Source organism: Halichoeres trimaculatus, unplaced genomic scaffold (genome assembly GCF_033239565.1).
Source record: "Halichoeres trimaculatus isolate MK-OKI-2021-1 unplaced genomic scaffold, fHalTri1.1 fHalTri1_scaffold_5, whole genome shotgun sequence".
NCBI classification, from domain to species: domain Eukaryota; kingdom Metazoa; phylum Chordata; class Actinopteri; order Labriformes; family Labridae; genus Halichoeres; species Halichoeres trimaculatus.
The window spans coordinates 14,869,035-14,886,827 of record NW_027437183.1 but is presented as its reverse complement, the minus strand read 5'-3'; the positions used below and the strand labels follow the sequence as shown (position 1 = coordinate 14,886,827).

Below are 17,793 nucleotides of genomic sequence, written 5' to 3'. Positions count from 1 at the left end.
CCACTCCACTCTCTTGACCTCCTCAGGTTAAATTACCCAATCCCCTGATGGGTATTTTGGTCATGAAAAGACACACTCACACATCGACCTACCTGCTCGTGTCAGCAGAAGTGATTGCGATGAGTGGAGGGGTGCGTAGAGGCAGTGTTGTCGGCCGTGGTGGAACTGTGACTGTGTCTGGTTCGGACCTCCGATCACAGTAGTACTGTTCCGCCTGTCTGAAGGCCAGAGGGGGAAGCTGGACCGTGCGGCAGGACAGCCTCCGAACCATAAAGGGCTCCATGCAGGTGATCGGCCCCGGTTCTGGGGAGTCGGATGATTCATCAGATACCTGGATAAGGAGGAAGAAAGGGGGGTTTACATTGAAAAATATATATATTTGGATGGTTCACCTTTAATCTGAAGTAAAGCAAATGTATTCTTTATGTAACCCAGAGACCCCCAACAATGGTGAGATAAGAATTTTTGCTGTGGGTGCAGACATTTTATACCAAGGCATAAAAAATCACCATGTCCAGAAGATAGCTGTTGTTGATGCAGTTTTAAGCTATAAACAGACGTCAAGACTCAGCAGAAACCGAGGGTTAAAGAGTAAAATTTTATTTGTGATGGCCATAAAAGCCCATAAAAACTAAGCCTGTGCATGTTGTAGGTTTGGTCTCCCTTTTTATCGATACTGCTCATCCATGAAGTCAAAGGTTCCCCAGGCTTTAAAGAAATTCATTTTTATTTCTCAAATACATCCAGCGGCTTTAATTTGGTACTGCTAGTTAGAAAAGTTTTTACTTTACTTCTTCTTGGGTTTTCTTTGGAAAAAACAATACTGACTCAGTGTTTTAGGCGTTTTAACCTTTGCTGAGATTTGTTGTGGGCTCTGGGGCAACAGTAGTTTAAATAGAGTGTATTTATTATTGTTGTGGACACACCAGACACACAGAAACTGACCCGAGAGAAGAGCAGTCGCAGCGTGAAAATGAAATATGATGAGAAAAGATGTAAAAAAGTGATAATGATGACATGTAATGGTGAGAATTTCAGGAGCAGACAGGAGTCATCTGGAAACTGTGACCGTGTACATTCGAGGTGAGAGCAGCGTGAGAGGAGGGAAACTCATCCTACAGCAGCGAGTTAACCTGGAGGCAACGCTTCAGGGGGTCAGCGTGTCATTTAGTGGTTATCAGGGAAAGGTGATGACGGCAGCAGCACAGCCTCTTCTTTAAAAACAAGTCCATTTCAAAGCCTGCTCCCTGAATAAAACTTTTAAGCTGAATTGGAACACCTGGAAATCAATCAGTAGACATCAATCTTGTTTCGTGAAAGAGCAAACTAATTACTTAATGCAAATTACTTTTTTAAAAATGCAAATTGAAATTTTTCTTGCACTGTATTGCCCTGTAGCATAAGTTACATTCCCCTTACTGCTCTTATTGAACACAGCCAAAACTTTGCTGGAGAAAAGCGTGCGGGAGAAGCTCGATTTTATGTCCTTTCTCTGATACTCTCTCCTTAGAGACCACACAGAGGTAATCAGTTGTTTGTGTATTGAGTGCTTCCAGGACTACCTTTGATTCAGGATTTAGACACACACACACACACACACACACACACACACACACACACACACACACACACACACACACACACACACACACACACACACACACACACACACACACACACACACACACACACACACACACACGCATGTGGAGCAGGCCTCTGAGACAGCATGATGAATTGAGGCAGATTTTGTGCCATTAATCTTGAGGCTAACCATGGGGAGTTTTCATTTGTTCTGCATGAATAACAAGGCTTCCCCTGTAAAGAAGGGTCAACTATTAACATTTACGACCACATTGCTCTTTTGCAGGTGGAGCTACATCATACATCTGTGGTCTCTGCTGTATACAACTAATCTTCAAACACGGTTAACAGCCTTGGTTTGCTTGGAGATCAATGCCCGGTCGACTTCCTGTCTCTTTCTTTATTCCACCTCCTCAGACCATCTTATGGCAGACTGGAGGAGTCTAGAGCCACTTAAGGTTTCAGATCTGTAGGCTGATGTTGAGTCTAAGTTAAATACAATGAAGAATAAAATCTAGCCCTGTTCTTAGAGTCATAAACTATCTTTTGGGGATTTGGAGATACCACAGACTGTATAAAATATGGACAGTCTCCACAGCATCACCTGTCTGTTCCTGAAACAGAGAAATGAAGCCAATCCACGGATGCAGCCATATTGGATATGACGCGGGCTTTGAGCTTCCGTTCTAACAGCTATAAGGCGGCCGTCAGTCACATGAGCTGAGCTGTGTCTCTGATTGGACACTTAGATGATCTTAATATCTTCTAAAGCAGAGTTCCAAAAAATAAGCCCCCGCTGTACAGTGTGTGTGTGTGTGTGTGTGTGTGTGTGTGTGTGTGTGTGTGTGTGTGTGTGTGTGCCGATAGCAAAATCAGCATTTCAGACCCAAGCCATTTCTTAAACCAGACTGTTTTAAAGTCGTAAAAGTCTGTTTTTTTGGCTTGGTGTGTAGGTGACTTCTGGTCTAAAATTTTCTGGAAATTTTCAAAAAAGAAAAAGACAGAAGTTATTAAATTTTGGAGGTGATCCAGATCAACGTCTGGATCCAGGATTTTTTTAAAAGATTCTTTATCATTGTAAGATTGGGCCGTTTTCAACACATGTGTAAATAACTCCACGATAAATGGTCGAATTGCTTTGCAAAACAATACAAGACAAGGTCACCATAATTTCTGACAGATGTAAAACTCCAATCCAGATCCTAGCAATATTCTGGATACTAAGATCTGAAATATGAAATATGTACTGGGTCATCATAATTTTCAACACAGTCAGGTAACAAATAATCGTATAAACCTGCAACTAACACCAAATTGTAGCAGAAATTCTTCTGAAAGGGAGTATAACATTAAAGTAGGACTAAAGTGTTGCGTGCAAGCAGCAATCTCCAGTCTAAGATTATGACACAATGCGGAAGTGCTAAAATCTGCTGTTTCCTGTCTGAGTCGCTTATTTTACTACCGGCACCCACTGTATGGGGGGTGAATTTTTTTCTAACTTGGCCGTTCAGAGGATATTAAGATCGTGAGCTTCCCCAATAAGAGGCACAGCTGAGGGTCACGTGACGGCGCCCTATGGCTGTAGGCGAAGCCCCTGCCACTACCAATATGGCCGCTATAGCCGATGTGCTTCATTTCAGAAACAGACGGGTGACGTCGGCAAGACTACGTCCATGTTAAATACAGTCTATGGTTGCGTGACAATTAAAATATGCTTGGCGGATGTCGGCGCTCTCTGAGTGCTTTTCTAGTTTGGTAGAAAGTACTCTTTTTTTGATTCATCAAAACATTTACAATAGTCCATAAAGTCTTCCAAATTCCACTGCGGACCCACAAATTAAGAGTAGGGATATAGGGTTGCATAGTAGAGACAATACTGTGCTAAAAGCGTATTTATAACTGTGTAAAAAGATCTACAAATGTGTGATAACTTATAACTCAAAGTGTTTTTGCCACACAACCTAAAAACACACGAGTTGTGGCACTCAAGGAGGACCTTTCAATTTGCTGTTTGTGTACATATTACTTTTGCTTCACTCCTGCCTTGTGTCAGATCTACAAGAAAAAAGGAATTGTGTGAAGCAATGGTTTTAATGCCCTGAACTCACAGGACTCACAGGCGCAGGCTGCCTGGCCACATCCTACTAGTGAAATATAAACAAGTTACACCTAAACCTACCAGCTGCGTGCCACAAAGTAAACTCACGTGTTATGTGTCACGGGAATGACTAAACTAACAAGCTAACTGAACTGAAAAATAAGCTGCCACAATAATAGCTACATCGTTATTAAGGCTGAGTGTGAGCAAAGCACACACTCCTTGCTATTTATCAGATTGTTAACAGGACAGAGTTATGACTGGTATATTGTTAAAAACTAAAAACAACCACAAAAAGATGATCCAGGTCCCAAGTTCAACCAGAGAAAAAATAAGAACCATAGTGAAAAAGCTAAAAGCACGTTGAAATGGTTTTGTGATCTCACGAGCACAGCTGCTACTTGCTGTGCCTCATTTCAGATGCACTTCTAATAGAGTAGGCCGCACCCTGTTGAATGAAGCAAAACCATGGTGCAAATTGAGCCTGTATAGTGCAACTGAAAAATGGCTGGAGTTACATGCTAACATAAGGTTCATGTCATGGGGAAACGATGCAGCAAAATTCAAAAATTAGTTTATAAAGAGACTTTTCCAGGAGATAGTGCCGAACTGGGTGTTTCCTTAGTGGGAAAATGAGCCCTCTTTTAAATATCTTAAAAATAGCAACCTGAAATTAATTACAATTTTTTTTCCATTTCAGTCCAGTGTATGTGTAGCCAGTTGTAATACAGCAGATTGATTTGCTGTGCCAAGTAAGGTTGCTTAATGGTGCATACAGGGCTCGAGGCGGCCTGCAGAATAAAATCACCTATTCGCCCTCCAAATGCAAACAGATGAATTATCCCAGCAGTTAGCAGTATGTGCTGCCTCTCACAGCTTTGTATTGGACAAGAAAGACTTCTTAGAGCCCTGATTTGAGTGAGTGAGTGTGTGTGTGTGTGTGTGTGTGTGTGTGTGTGTGTGTGTGTGTGTGTGTGTGTGTGTGTGTGTGTGTGTGTGTGTGTGTGTTTGCCTACCCTTTCCCCAGTTGTCGTGACTGCTCTGCCTCTGCCTCTCCATCGCATGGCAAAAACACTTCACCCCCCCTCCTTCAACCGTCCACCCCTGCATCCATCAAAATGCCAGTCTTCCTCCAGTAAGCCATTGAGCCTTTCATTCCTCCATAATTACCTGTATTAGACTCATTGCAACAGACTGTGGTTTGAAAAGGAGCCGGCATAATTAACCCTTGAAAGTCAGCAGGCTGAAGGTAAAGGAGATGGATGATGACTCCCATGAGTCCATAAAGTCAAGTCTGTATTAGGTATTAAGCCATTTAACAGTATATCAAGAGGCTAATAAACAGTTTATATAATGTCCCTCCACTTTTAGTGATTCTTACTGAGATCACACATCACCCCTGTTATCAATTTATGACTGTACCCGACTTGAACTAAACACTTAAGAAAGGTATACACCAAAATCTGTTATCACTCATTTTTCAGTCATGATTTAACATTTGTCAAAGTATGACATAATTTTAATAGAATAAGTTCAACATAAAGTTTGTAAATTTTCATCCTGTTGCATCACAAGTCATCTGAGGACATAAAAATGTGAAAGAATATGTTAATAAGAAATTCTCACAATAAAGAAACATCAAATGAATGGCATGCTAAACGGTTTGAGTCACCTCAAAGAGCATGACACGAGAGACTGCAGAGAACAAATGTTAGAACATCTAACTCTGTGTGTGTGTGTGCGGCTGGATTGTACACACAGTCCTTCATTTTCACACACTTGTGTCTGTGAAGTGGCTCTTTATGATAAGTGGGATCAGTGAAAGGTTAATTGGTCTGCTGTGACTCCCCTGTCCCCTCTTGTGTACTTCATGTGCCAATCCGCTGGTGGACACATCAGACAGTTTGGGCAGGGTGAGCAGAGCTGCATGTGGGACTTTGGAGAGTAAGAAAATATTCATACACACAGCTGGCGTAGAAATTTTCAAGAAAAAGAAAAAAGATTTATTTGGGAAAATTGTCAAAAAATTAGAAACTGATCCTTTGAAATAGTTATCAACAAACAAAAATGATCTTATTTTAATTTATCTTTGACAGACGCTGTTTAGTCACTATTTACTATTAGCTAAGTTTATCCCCTTAGGTTTTATTTTGTAGGCAAAGCAGATTGTTGCACTGGACTTCCACCAGATCTGTGTTCAGTTCAGTTCAGTTTATGGGTTGTGAGGTCTCGTCTGTCAATACTCGCAGGCTGTTTCCAGAGCACAGCATGGAGCAGCACTGTCAGACAGCTGAAGTCACAAGCCTGAGGAGTTCCCGAGGTAATTACAGATTCTCTTCTGTTTCCATGATGAGCTTCTCCTCATTCATGTTGTCATCACAACTCTGAAAACCTCCAATCAGGTTTATTCAAGTTCTGATTTTCTGACCAGACTTTCTAAAATCAGCATGACTACGTATTATTTATGCAAGAACAGACTAAGGTTTCAGTTTAAACAAGACGTGACACTTCACCCACACGGCCTTTAGAGCTAGTAGTCGTAGTAGTCACTGCAGATGAGAAAAAGATACATGAATGCCGCGTAATACATGTAGGCAGCATCAGTTGTCCTGCTGACTATGGATACTTTCCCTCAGACATTAACGCCTACAGGCACTTGTAAGTTAATCAACATTAGGTCTGTGAGTTAGTTGAGAACAACGTGAAACAGAGGTTAGATGTGTGATTTATCGGTTGTACTTCCATTTTTAAAGAAGAGAAAGGCCTTGAGCATGAGGTCAAGGTAGAAATACAGTTGCTCTTGGTGCAGAGCAACACATCAGTTTAATAAATCATCTTTGGAGATAATGACAGCCTCCTTTGATGCCATCATGAAGAAGTACTTTATTTACTTGAGAAAGACGTCGTTTCAGTGGGCATTCAGGATTCTAGTGTCTGGGGGAGTAAATAAACTAATGCCAAATGGGTTCTGCTCTGATTTAAGCCCCTCAGGTTTTCACGTGCCTGCAGAGCCACTTGAAAATCTAAGGAAGGAGTCACGGTGAGGACTCAGGGAGGTGTAAATGATGTTTGAACAGCCTGAGGACACTTTGATCCTGACAGCACATCAAAATGTAATACTAACTGCACCCATTAGAAAAGAGGCATATTTCAGACTTGACGCACAGCCAACACACAGGCTGTGGTAAAACACATGCACACCAGGCTTTGATTTGCACTTTGACGATGAAAATTGTTTAAAAAAAAAAAAAAAAAGGTATGTGTATTGGCATTTCTGAGACAAATACATTCTCGCTCTGCTGGGGGCTGTAGCCTTTGATGAAGAATCTAAATGTTAGACTTGTTAGACATACAGGAGGTTCATTATTGGCTCTTTTCAGGTATTTTCCTCACATACAGATCTCATTTTTCATGTAAGAACTGACAGGCGGCCACATTCCCTCTTATCTCATTACTCTCTCTTCATACTAATTCAGTCCTCTTCCTGTCTTCTTCTCTTTTTTTGTGCTCATTCCACATGATCTGGACATCTCACTTCCTCTGATGGTCATGCTGTTTATCAAACATCAGGTTTTACTGTTTACAGTCATTCTCCTTTTCAAGATTGTACAACACGAAAATCGGCTTCTTAAGGTTCATTCAGCTACTTCTCTCATGCATAATTCATGAGTTGGTTCACATCAATTAGACAATTTTATCAGCCAACAGAAAGCCTTCCTCTTTTCATAAATTGATTTTTTCATTAGCACCTCTTTTCCTGCCGACCTTTAAAGATTATGATTGGTTGTGTGTTGTTTGGCCTTTTATATTTTTGTAGTTCACGGTGGCAACAGTGCCTGGACAAGACCTCAGCATGCTGCTTCTTTTTGTTTCATGACAATCACACCAGTGTATAAATAATTGCTATAAAAGATAATAACTGTGTTAAATCCATCAGTATGCAGAGCACGAGTTGAGGTCTGTATGGCTCTGTGACTCCACGCATCTTTATCTTTGCACTGCATATTTTACCTCCATCACCTCCTGTGGCTGTTGGAGTTTTACCTGAGGTGAGCTGAGGAGCATTGTCTGCTTTGCTCTCTCTGGAAAATGCCATCATCATTTCAGTAACTTGTGACATTATATGAATGTATATTTCATCATTTTATATTTGAAGATTGAAATAGCTCAATTATTCATGGATTCAAGGTGATAGGGCTCTCTAAGATTATGGGCGTAGTGTTCTTGGATTAGTTCACAGGAGACACACTTCAGAACCAAACACTCGTGATCAAACTCAGCTGGAGGTTTAGCTATAAGCTACTCCACAAAACACCTGAGATTGTGGAATGCTTCAAGGCTCAGATTAAAATACCACCATTCTCCATCAACGCTTCCTGCCAGAGGAAACCCTGCTCTCTCTTCCATCATTCATCTCTGCGCTCTAAATTCAACAATTGATTTTTATCAGAGAATGAATCTAAAATGGATTCTGGGTAAGGCCTGAAAGCAGCACAAAGTAGTGGTTGGGAAAACATAACCAACAAAGGGAGGAGTAGGCAAGCAGGAGGCAGGAGAAGGAATGACAGAGGAAAGATTGCTGTTGGAGGGGATGTGGTAAATCACCCGGTTGAGAAAACAATTCAATGTTTCCATTTATCTGTCGGTGAAAGGAAGACTCTCAGCTTTCTGAAAAGCAAGACTTGATTTAAAATAAAGGAGCGAGAAAAGGAGATTTTATCAATGAGCTCACTGTATTTATGACTCCTTTTCTGTCTCCTTAGACTGGCTCTGAAGATAATGCATACTGTATGCAGCTTGATTTATTCAGGCACACTTGATATCTACGGCTCGTGTTACTCTTCAGTCTGAATGTCTCCATCAGTCCCGGGTTTGTTTGGCACGTGCTCTCTCAGTGAAAGCGTTGCCTCAACAACACAGGTGTGTCTGCTGCTCTACCAGAAGGAGTAGCTGGTATTTAGAGCGCAGGTGTGTGTTTTACTGCATGGTCTGCTGGTTCATGAAGCTATAAAGCATGTTATTCTGTGGGGTAATAAAATTTAGCACAGTTCATCTACGTCGGTACACAGTGGGCACAGCTCAGATGAAGACAGGAGGGGAGTTAAGCAATGGAGAGGGAATATTGTACTGCCTTATCGTATTTTTCCACATTATGAATAATTCTCAGGTTGATATCATTGCGCACGCTGTCCAAACATCCTCAGTGTTTTGCATAGGAAACTGTGACACAGTACAGTCCTCTGAATTAATAAAAGATAAGTTAAGTCAACAAGTTTCCTACAGTGTATAACACCATGAGATTTGCATCAATTTGCATGATGTCGGTGAAAATTATAGAGGTTAAAATAATTTCTGTGGGTTCTAAGATGTCAAAATAACAAGATCCTCATTCAGATCTGTTAAAAAAAGGACAGTGTCTCCTCAATACAACTTCAAAACACAGTTAAACAGAGGAAGGATCTGTTATTTTTGGTCCATTTCAAGATGTCAGGAGATCTGAACAATGATTGGCTGAAGTTAAAAATAACACACAATATTTGATAAACTATCATCAGATCATGGTTAGGGATGGGTACCTTTCACATTTGAAATGATACGGTACTGATGCCCGGTACCTGGCAATCAGTATTGGTACTAAACGGTAAAAAATGTTGGTACTTTTGTGTGTTTATGTGGTAATAATATTCATTTGTCTTATAGTAAAATCTCAAACTTTACAATTCAACGTATTTGTTCTTCAGTATATAACCTTACAATGCTATGTTCATGTTCAGCATGGAAAATACTCTTCCACTCTCTCACACACAGCCACAAGGATGTGTTTAGGTACCTAAACATGGTACCTTTGATTTTACGTGACTCAGTACTCGCTACCACAGATATAATGTGATTGGTATCTATAAAAGTACCTAATTCAGTACCCATTCCTAATCATGGTGGAAGCCACGATGAGACGACAGTGGAACGTGTTACCTTTGTATTTTATCTCTGAATGGACAAGTTTTCCTTGACACCGAAAACTTAAGGGCCCTGAGTTTAGCTTTTATCTATCTGTGTACAGTGGTGCTCAGAAGTATTAGCACACTTGGTGTTTAAAGGAGGTTTCAGTTGTTTTGACTGGATCAGCCTTTAAAGATACTATGAGGAGAATCAGTGTAAATTGGACTGCCTTGACACCTTCTGGCCCAGAGTCTTAATCATACTGTTGTAAAGACGTGACTTTTAACAAGATTCCTAAAATCAGCATGACTACATACTGTTTATGCAAGAACAGACAAAGGTTTTAGTTTAAATAAGACGTGACACTTCACACACATGGCTTCTGGATCTAGTAGTCAGTTGTCCTGCTGACCATGGATACTTTCCCTCAGACATTAACGCCTTCAGGCACTTGTAAGTTAATCAACATTAGGTCTGTGAGTTAGTTCAGAACAACGGGAAACAGAGGTTAGATGTGTGATTTATCGGTTGTACTTCCATTTTCAAAGGAGAGAAAGGCCTTGAGCATGAGGTCAAGGTAGAAATACAGTTGCTCTTGGTGCAGAGCAACACATCAGTTTAACAAATCATCTTCAGAGATAATGACAGCCTCCTTTGATGCCATCATGAAGAAGTACTTTATTTACTTGACAAAGACGTTGTTTCAGAGGGCATTTAGGATTTTAGTGTCTGGGGGAGTAAATAAACTAATGACAAATGGGTCAAATGTGTACTTTTTTGGATCTTTTTTTTTGTTAAAGACATCTTATTACCAGATACAAACTTACAAGGTAAGGTATTTATCAGTACAGTTACGTAGCACTCTTGTTTGAAACGTGACAACAAACAAATGTAAGTTTGTACTGAGCGGCAGTAGCCGCCGGCTATATGTAGCGCTACTAGTAGCCCAGTGCAATGTCATATCCGTTGACCAACATGGGAACAAGCAAACCTTGTCAGTTTGTACAGTACTTTAGTAGCTGTCCAACTGTAGCACTACTGTCAGCCTGGTGCTGATTGGGAAGCTGAGGAGTAGCATTTTGAAATATTGGTGCTGATAATGTCTTTTTAAAGTGTGGAATACAATCAGGCATATATCTATAAGGGAGACTTTTCAAAATCACTCAGAAATTCCCTTACAACCCCTTTAAAATACCATTAAAATGGATGAAATAACTACAGAGTCATTATTGTGTTGTTATGCTTAACACCGTAGTATCATCATAAGGATGTTTTGGTCATTTTTCTTTTATAAAAACAGAACAACGTAACAACGTGAAAATAATGGACCTGTCCCCCTCAAGTCCAGACCTAAACCCCATCCAGCAACTTTGGTCCTTTTTGGAAATAAAGTGGACAAATCTATTGTACAGTCAAAGGAAAGCCTTTTGCTTGAGTTGCAGCAGACATTGGGTAAAATTAGTGTTGACATTCTCAGAAAAGATACTGACACTATATCAGAGACATGTGCTGATCTAAATGCTGCAAAAGATGGACAAACTAAATATCAAAGTTAAAAGAAGATGAAAACAGCAGGACTCGATTCATCTGATATTTAATGTTCTCAGAACAACCATCTGCAGGTTTCATGTTCAGGCTTCAGAGGCAAAAAAGGTCAATATTCTCAGATCTGTCAGGTGTGCTAAGAATTTCAACTTAAGATTGAAAACAGAGGTCAAGATGTCCTTGACTGTATCATATAAAAAACATTTTTAAGAACTAGTTCACTCTGTGAAGATAATGTTCTAATCTTAATTTTACATCAATGACTGCATGTTTCATTATTTAGTTACACAAAAGCACTGTAGGGATGGATTGCAAATGCTAATAGCAAAAATAATTGTGCATCACTTTCCCACTACCTACTGAAGTTCAGGTTCCAATTCAAAAAGCATAGTTAATGATTTACAAGCTCAAAACAGAATGCAGCAGAATCTGCAGCTCTGCGGTTTTCTCTGATTTTGCGTCAGAATGTGGAGACAAGCTTTCAGCATCTCTCCTCATATCCAAATACATGATGAGCTGAACAGGAGGAGACAGCTCTTACATGTTTATTGGGAAGCTGATCTTGACATGTGAATCAAATTTCACAGTTTATACCCAGCTTGGTTCCTGGAGCAGGCAGGCAAAGAGCAGCTTGTAAGACACTCTGCTGTGCAGGTTTACAATGTAGGGATTGAGGGATTGAGCCTCATTCAACCCTGATGAAAGTAAGGTCAAGTTATTACAAACAGATTTTATGTAAACATATTACTTTAGGTCATCCAGAGGTGAAAATGTCATGATCACTTGAAAGTCATTGATAACATCAGTAAAAAGTTCCCATTACCTGTACATGGCTGTTTGTGCCAGTGTTAGTGAATTGGGTTTTTATTGTGGTGAGGTTCATTAACATGGGAAGAGGACTATTTTACCCCAAATAAATCCACAATGACTTCATTCAGTGTGTGCAAACAACACCAGCACACAGGGATGCTACTGGCTCTCTGGTGCAGTTTGAGGTTGCTTTTTGTGTGCATTATGAATGTGCAGGTAAAGTAGGTGTAAAAGCAACACAGCTCTCGTGTATATCAGTGTGTGCATGCGTGTGTGTGTACTTAGTGCACACATGACACATTTAAACCTTCCTCATTACTCATCTCCAGCTGGTGGGAAATCAAACACCTTGCCTCTGTTAGGTGTCTTCTGTTGCTGTTATATGGAAATTACTTTTCTATTCTTAGACATTCACAGCATAAAGCCATCATTTACATTTTATTTTCTAGTGTTGATGTTTCCATTGTTTGTTGTTTGTTTGAGTGTATGACATTCCTGGGCTATATAATTTCATTAAACAGATTTATCTTCATTCTGTTTGGGCATAACATGCTGAAGATAAAAGAGCTGAGCTTTAAAAAAGGTAAGAAATAGGATCCAATTTCACACTGCTAAAGCAAATAGTAGGTTTTTTAGAAATATATACACATGGGATAACATAGAGGCATACATCTTCATGTTTCCTTTTTATCTCTGAAGTTTAAGTGAGAAAAATAAGATGTAGAAAGAGATTAAGGGCAGGAAAAATAGCGGGAAAGGTGATAAAGATGTAGCAGTGCTGTTCTGAAGTGTCATATTGGAGGTGAGGGAGATGAATCAATTTGTTTCAAAGATCCCCCCAGAGCACGCCAGCAGGCAGAGGGAAAACATCTTGAAGGAATGAGACCTATAGTCATCCTCTGCTTTCAGGCATGTCCCTGTGATGCATCGCTCCACGCAGGGTGAAATAAAAGGAAATATATGGAATCGCTGAAAACCCATTGGGAGAAGGCAATATTTTTCAGCAGATGTAGAAGAAAGCCAGATAGCATCGGCAGTTCGCTGATAAGTTGAAATAACTTAAGACGCTGTCTTGTAGTTTGAACATGAAGAAGGGTCAGGGTCACCCCCGTGTTTGAAAGAGAGAGATAAAGCAAAGCCCACTTGAAATACGGTGGATCTGCACACAATACAGAAGCTAGGAAGAAAACATTAGTGTCCAGATTGTTTTTTAAAGGAGTGAGAAGGAAACATACTGCGTGTGTCACTGGAGAATTGAATCCAGGTGAACTGTGACCCTACCAGGGTGTTGGAGCCATCTCCCAGTGAATCCTCCATCCCAACCTTCCCAGACGGAGTTCACACTTTGCTCCTCACGCATCAGCCCCACATCCGTGCTGCCAAACACCTTATGCAAGATTAATCACACTCTCAACGCAGTCAACAGGCTGTGAAATGAGAGTGGTGAGCCAGTGGTAATGTTTCCTTCCAACAGGTGTAGGGGAATAAATAAACACTGAGCCTGTCTTCCTTTTTCTAACAACTTGTGGCGATGATTGTGCATGTGCAGGCTCCACACAGACAAGGCAGCAGGTAGTCAGGCTCTGACAGGCTCTCAGGGACCAGATTTATGACACAAATTTCCCCCCTGGTCAAGTTTTGGCAGGCTTAAAGGAAAAACAGCACATATCAATTCCCTGAGTGCCAAACTATTGTCCTTATTGTGAGGAGCTGCATGCTAATTTAATTACATGTTTGAAATAGGCAGAGGGTTGCTCCACTCCTGCAGATAAATAAGCAGTGGCTCAGAAACAATTAAAAATGTTTGCAGTAGGCCTGTCGAATCTGTGATGTGACGACTGCGGTTATCAGGTTTAGCGGAAAAAAAATGACGGCAATGTTTATGAGGCAGTAAAATACTCATTTAAAGAAATAATTATCCAGGGTTTATTTACGGGAACAACAAAGAGCTTTTCATCACGAAGGTGAGATATCAAAATAAACTGTTTGTTATAAGGACTGTTTTTAATGGGTCTAATAATTAGTTCCTGAACTGTTACTCCCTTCTAAATATCAATGATAATGATGGCCAAAGAACTTCTACTGATATCGGTAGTAGCTATCGCCGCATTTCCACCAAGCAGACCAGTTTGGTTCGTCTCGGTACGTTGGCGTTTCCACTGATTCATCCCGGGACAGATCCCTAAAAACTGAGACGAGCCGGCCTACTTTTTTGGGACCCTTCTGTATGGGTGCCAGACTGAGCCGATCCACTCTCAGAGGTGGAGCAACACACTGCAGACCATTGATTGGTCTAAAAGAATCGTCACTTACCCCGACAGCGGCTGCATTTCTCCTGGCGGCACACAGACTTCTCTGAAACAAAGCTTGAGTGCACTTTGTATCAAAGAGCTACATGCTTATCACAGAGAGGATGAAATGCTGCATGTCTTCCATCTGTGCTCTTTGTTTACTGTGTCGCGTTTTTCGTTCAATTTAATAGCAGGGTAAGCTGCTACGGCGACACGCTATTGTTTACAGCTGCGGCATCCGGCCTCCAGCTTACATGCCGCCCACCACGAGAGGGCACAGTTTGCTGTGGAAACACAAATGGGATCAGGCCTAACTGTACCAAACTGTCCCAAACCGTATTGAACCGACCCGGACTGCTTGGTGGAAACCTTTCCTAGAGTAGAGGCTAATTCAGGGTCACCAAAAAAAGTATGGAAACATTATTATTGAACACATAAATTTGTAGTATTTAACAGTTGTTTCAGATATTGATGTTTTCAGATTTTTATGAGGTGTTAATGTATGATGTCAGTGGATTGTGCAAATCATTAAATGTTGTCCTAGCCCTTTATTCTATTAGCTCCATGAGCAACATCTTCACTGTTTCATGTGTTTCATCTCCTGCAGCTGTCTCTGATCCCCTTCGTTTATTCACTTTTCTGCGATAATGTCGCCCTTTTCTGATCCTATTCTTTCCATTTAGTATCTTGACATCCACTTCACTCTCCTGTCACCTGTTACCTGTATGTGCAAACTGGCTTACTTGGTGATCAATCCCAGGTTATATAAGAGTTCAAGCTGATTTGAAATGTCCCTCTTGTTATACTCTTTAAAAGTGTCTTGGCCCCTTTCTGTGGGTTTCTCTTGAAACTGCCTGTCTACATCCTCTCAGGCAACAAGGCTGTGAGCTCATGGCCTGGATGCTGCCCTGCTGGGCTTTAATTGGTGATCAAGATGTGCGCAGGGAGGAGACGGAGTGGTGTTTGGCCCATTTCTATCCCCTCATCACATTCACAGGGCCACAGTCACATCTGTGTATCCATGGTGATGCTGATAAGGTGACTCATGACTATTCATCGATGCTGCTGCCTGATTGGACAGCCCCTGAGAGCCCCCTGTAAAACGTATTCATCAGCGCTGGAGCCTGTGTCCCTGCTCCACCTTAGCACACCCTCCAGGATGAGGGGGGAGAATCTCTGCTGCTCTCACTTTGTTTTTAACAGTCCCCTCAAGTCTTTACCTCACCTCTCCGCTCCTCTCACCTGTACTCCGTTGATGTCAAACCCATTTATTACAACCTTTCCTTTCACATTCTCCTCTTCCCTCTGACCTGCTCTCTTTTCATGACTAACAAAGGGACCAAATTTAAAAACCATTTGTCTTCTGAAGTTGTTTTTAGTGTGCTGTTATGTAATTTTGAGATGTATTACATCCTTGGAGAAACAAAATGTTAAATCATTCATCATTTTTTCCATTAGTAGTGGTTTTATTCAATTGTTAACAGCCATCTGTTCCTGTAGCTGAGATGTTTTTAATAACCGTTCATATTCATGCAGCTCTTTTTTAATATCGTACCAGCGGGAATAAATGGTATTTGTTTTTATGTAATGTAATGTGTCAGTTTGAGCTTCTATCCTACGGGCAATCATGTCTTTGAATTTTGTTTCCCAACACAGATTCAAAAAGCTGATCAGCATTAGCATCAACTAAGAAGCTCATTATCAAAATTACTGTTACAGATTTTAGTAGAAAGCACATATGACAGGTCTGTCTCAGCATTCACTATGAATCACATAGATGCGTGTTCTATGATGCAAACCTACAGCAGGAATAGAAATAGCTTTTATAAATCTGTCTTTCAGGAGTCAGAGGAGATTCTCTATCTGCATACTAAATATATTTCCACGCTGTTGTCAGCTCCACTGAAAGACTTGCATACGGCCCCACAGTTGAACTTTAACTCAAGGTCGACAGACGTGGTGTATGATTGAATATCTTATTCATGCACGAGAGGATAAGCCCGGCAGTCTGCTTCTGCTCTGTAGAAGCTGGATCTCTGGTTCAACACGGCAGCCCTGACCTCTCTTGTTGTTTGCAAGGATTTCCCAGAACCTATTAATTCAGATGGCTGATGGTGACTGGCAGCATGCACGCAACATATGAGAGCTTAGATTCAGCAGGTGAGACGCTGATGCTCCAGTATCTCTCTGTGGGGGATGGGTGGAATAAGGGGTGGGAATCAGCGGGTGTCTCACAATACCAGAGCATAACTTATCATATTGAATAAAACCCAGGATGAGGCCTGACGCGTGACACCACATATAGTTCAGCTCAGATCTTAACCAACTCCCGACTGAATCTTAAGTTGTTGTTTGTATACTTTAGGGGAACTTATCAAAAGGAAAATCTAGTTCCTTTGTAGAAAATTTATAGATATCTGATTGACTGATTAAAAACGACAACAACAAAAACAAACAAACAAAAAACTAAGTAATAATGATGTCACCAAATCCAACACCTGAACCCTAAAAAAAGTCTTCAACATCAAGTGGCAACCTCCAGTCTAAGAATACGAGACAGTGCCAAAGTGCTAAAATCTGCTGTTTTTTGAGTGTCCACTAGAGGCTGGCTCCAGAAGTACCAAAAGTCACATACACACCAAGCCAAAAAAAGGCCGTTTTCAAAGCAGAAATTAACCTGTTTACAGCCTGGTTCAAAAAAACGTCTCCTGTCTGAGTTGCTAGGTTTACTATCAGCACACACTGTAATTTTTTTCTAACTCGCGGTTCAGAGGATATTAAGATCGCGAACTCACCCTGTCAGAAGCACAGCTCAGGTCACGTTACTGACGGGCACCCTATAGCTGTACACGAAGCTCTTGCCACTCCGAATATGGCTGCGATTCCCAATTTTCTTCATTTTCCGTTTCAGAAACAGACAAGTGATATCAAGGAGACTACATCCACGTTTTATCCGGTCTATGTTTTATACCCAGATCTGCATTTGTCTCTGCATGCTAATGCTTACGTTGACACAGGTTACACCACGATGTCTCACATGTGGGATTTATCCCTCTGAAAGCAAAAGTTGTGATTGGCTATGGGATATTTCATGAATAGAGGATGAGTTTATGAATGGAGATGCCAATCTACAGGACACTAAGCAGCTAATCATCTAAATGTGGAGCAAGAACAATGAACATTATTTCATTTTACCATCTGAAATGGTGTTTTGTTTCCATCTTTTTTTGGGGGGGGGTGAATCCTACATTTGGATATTGGGATTTTGAAATATATTTGTAGCTTTTGTGGACGTTTGGTTGACAAATAACTATCTGATTACTCATTTGCTGTAATATCTTATGTTGGATTAAAACTCACATAAGCAATCAGAGAAGAAACAAAACTTCACCAAGGGTTCTTATATATCTGAACAGAACTTACACACCTGTGTGTGTTTTAATAAAACAGCATTGGTCTGACCAGACAGAACAATTTCAAACTCATCACACTGGAAATGAAAGAACTTTACAAAAAGTTTTATAT

At 40.8% G+C, this 17,793-nt stretch overlaps 1 protein-coding gene across 1 annotated transcript in view; it reads right to left on the bottom strand.

Annotated features, from left to right (window-relative positions):
* The window catches only part of pde4d (phosphodiesterase 4D, cAMP-specific), a 212,401-nt gene that overhangs the window by 160,745 nt on the left and 33,863 nt on the right, over positions 1-17,793 (bottom strand). The window contains exon 4 of the mRNA XM_074669551.1: positions 93-331. Within this exon, the coding sequence (XP_074525652.1) occupies positions 93-331 (239 nt within the window). The remainder of the gene's footprint in view (positions 1-92; positions 332-17,793) is intronic.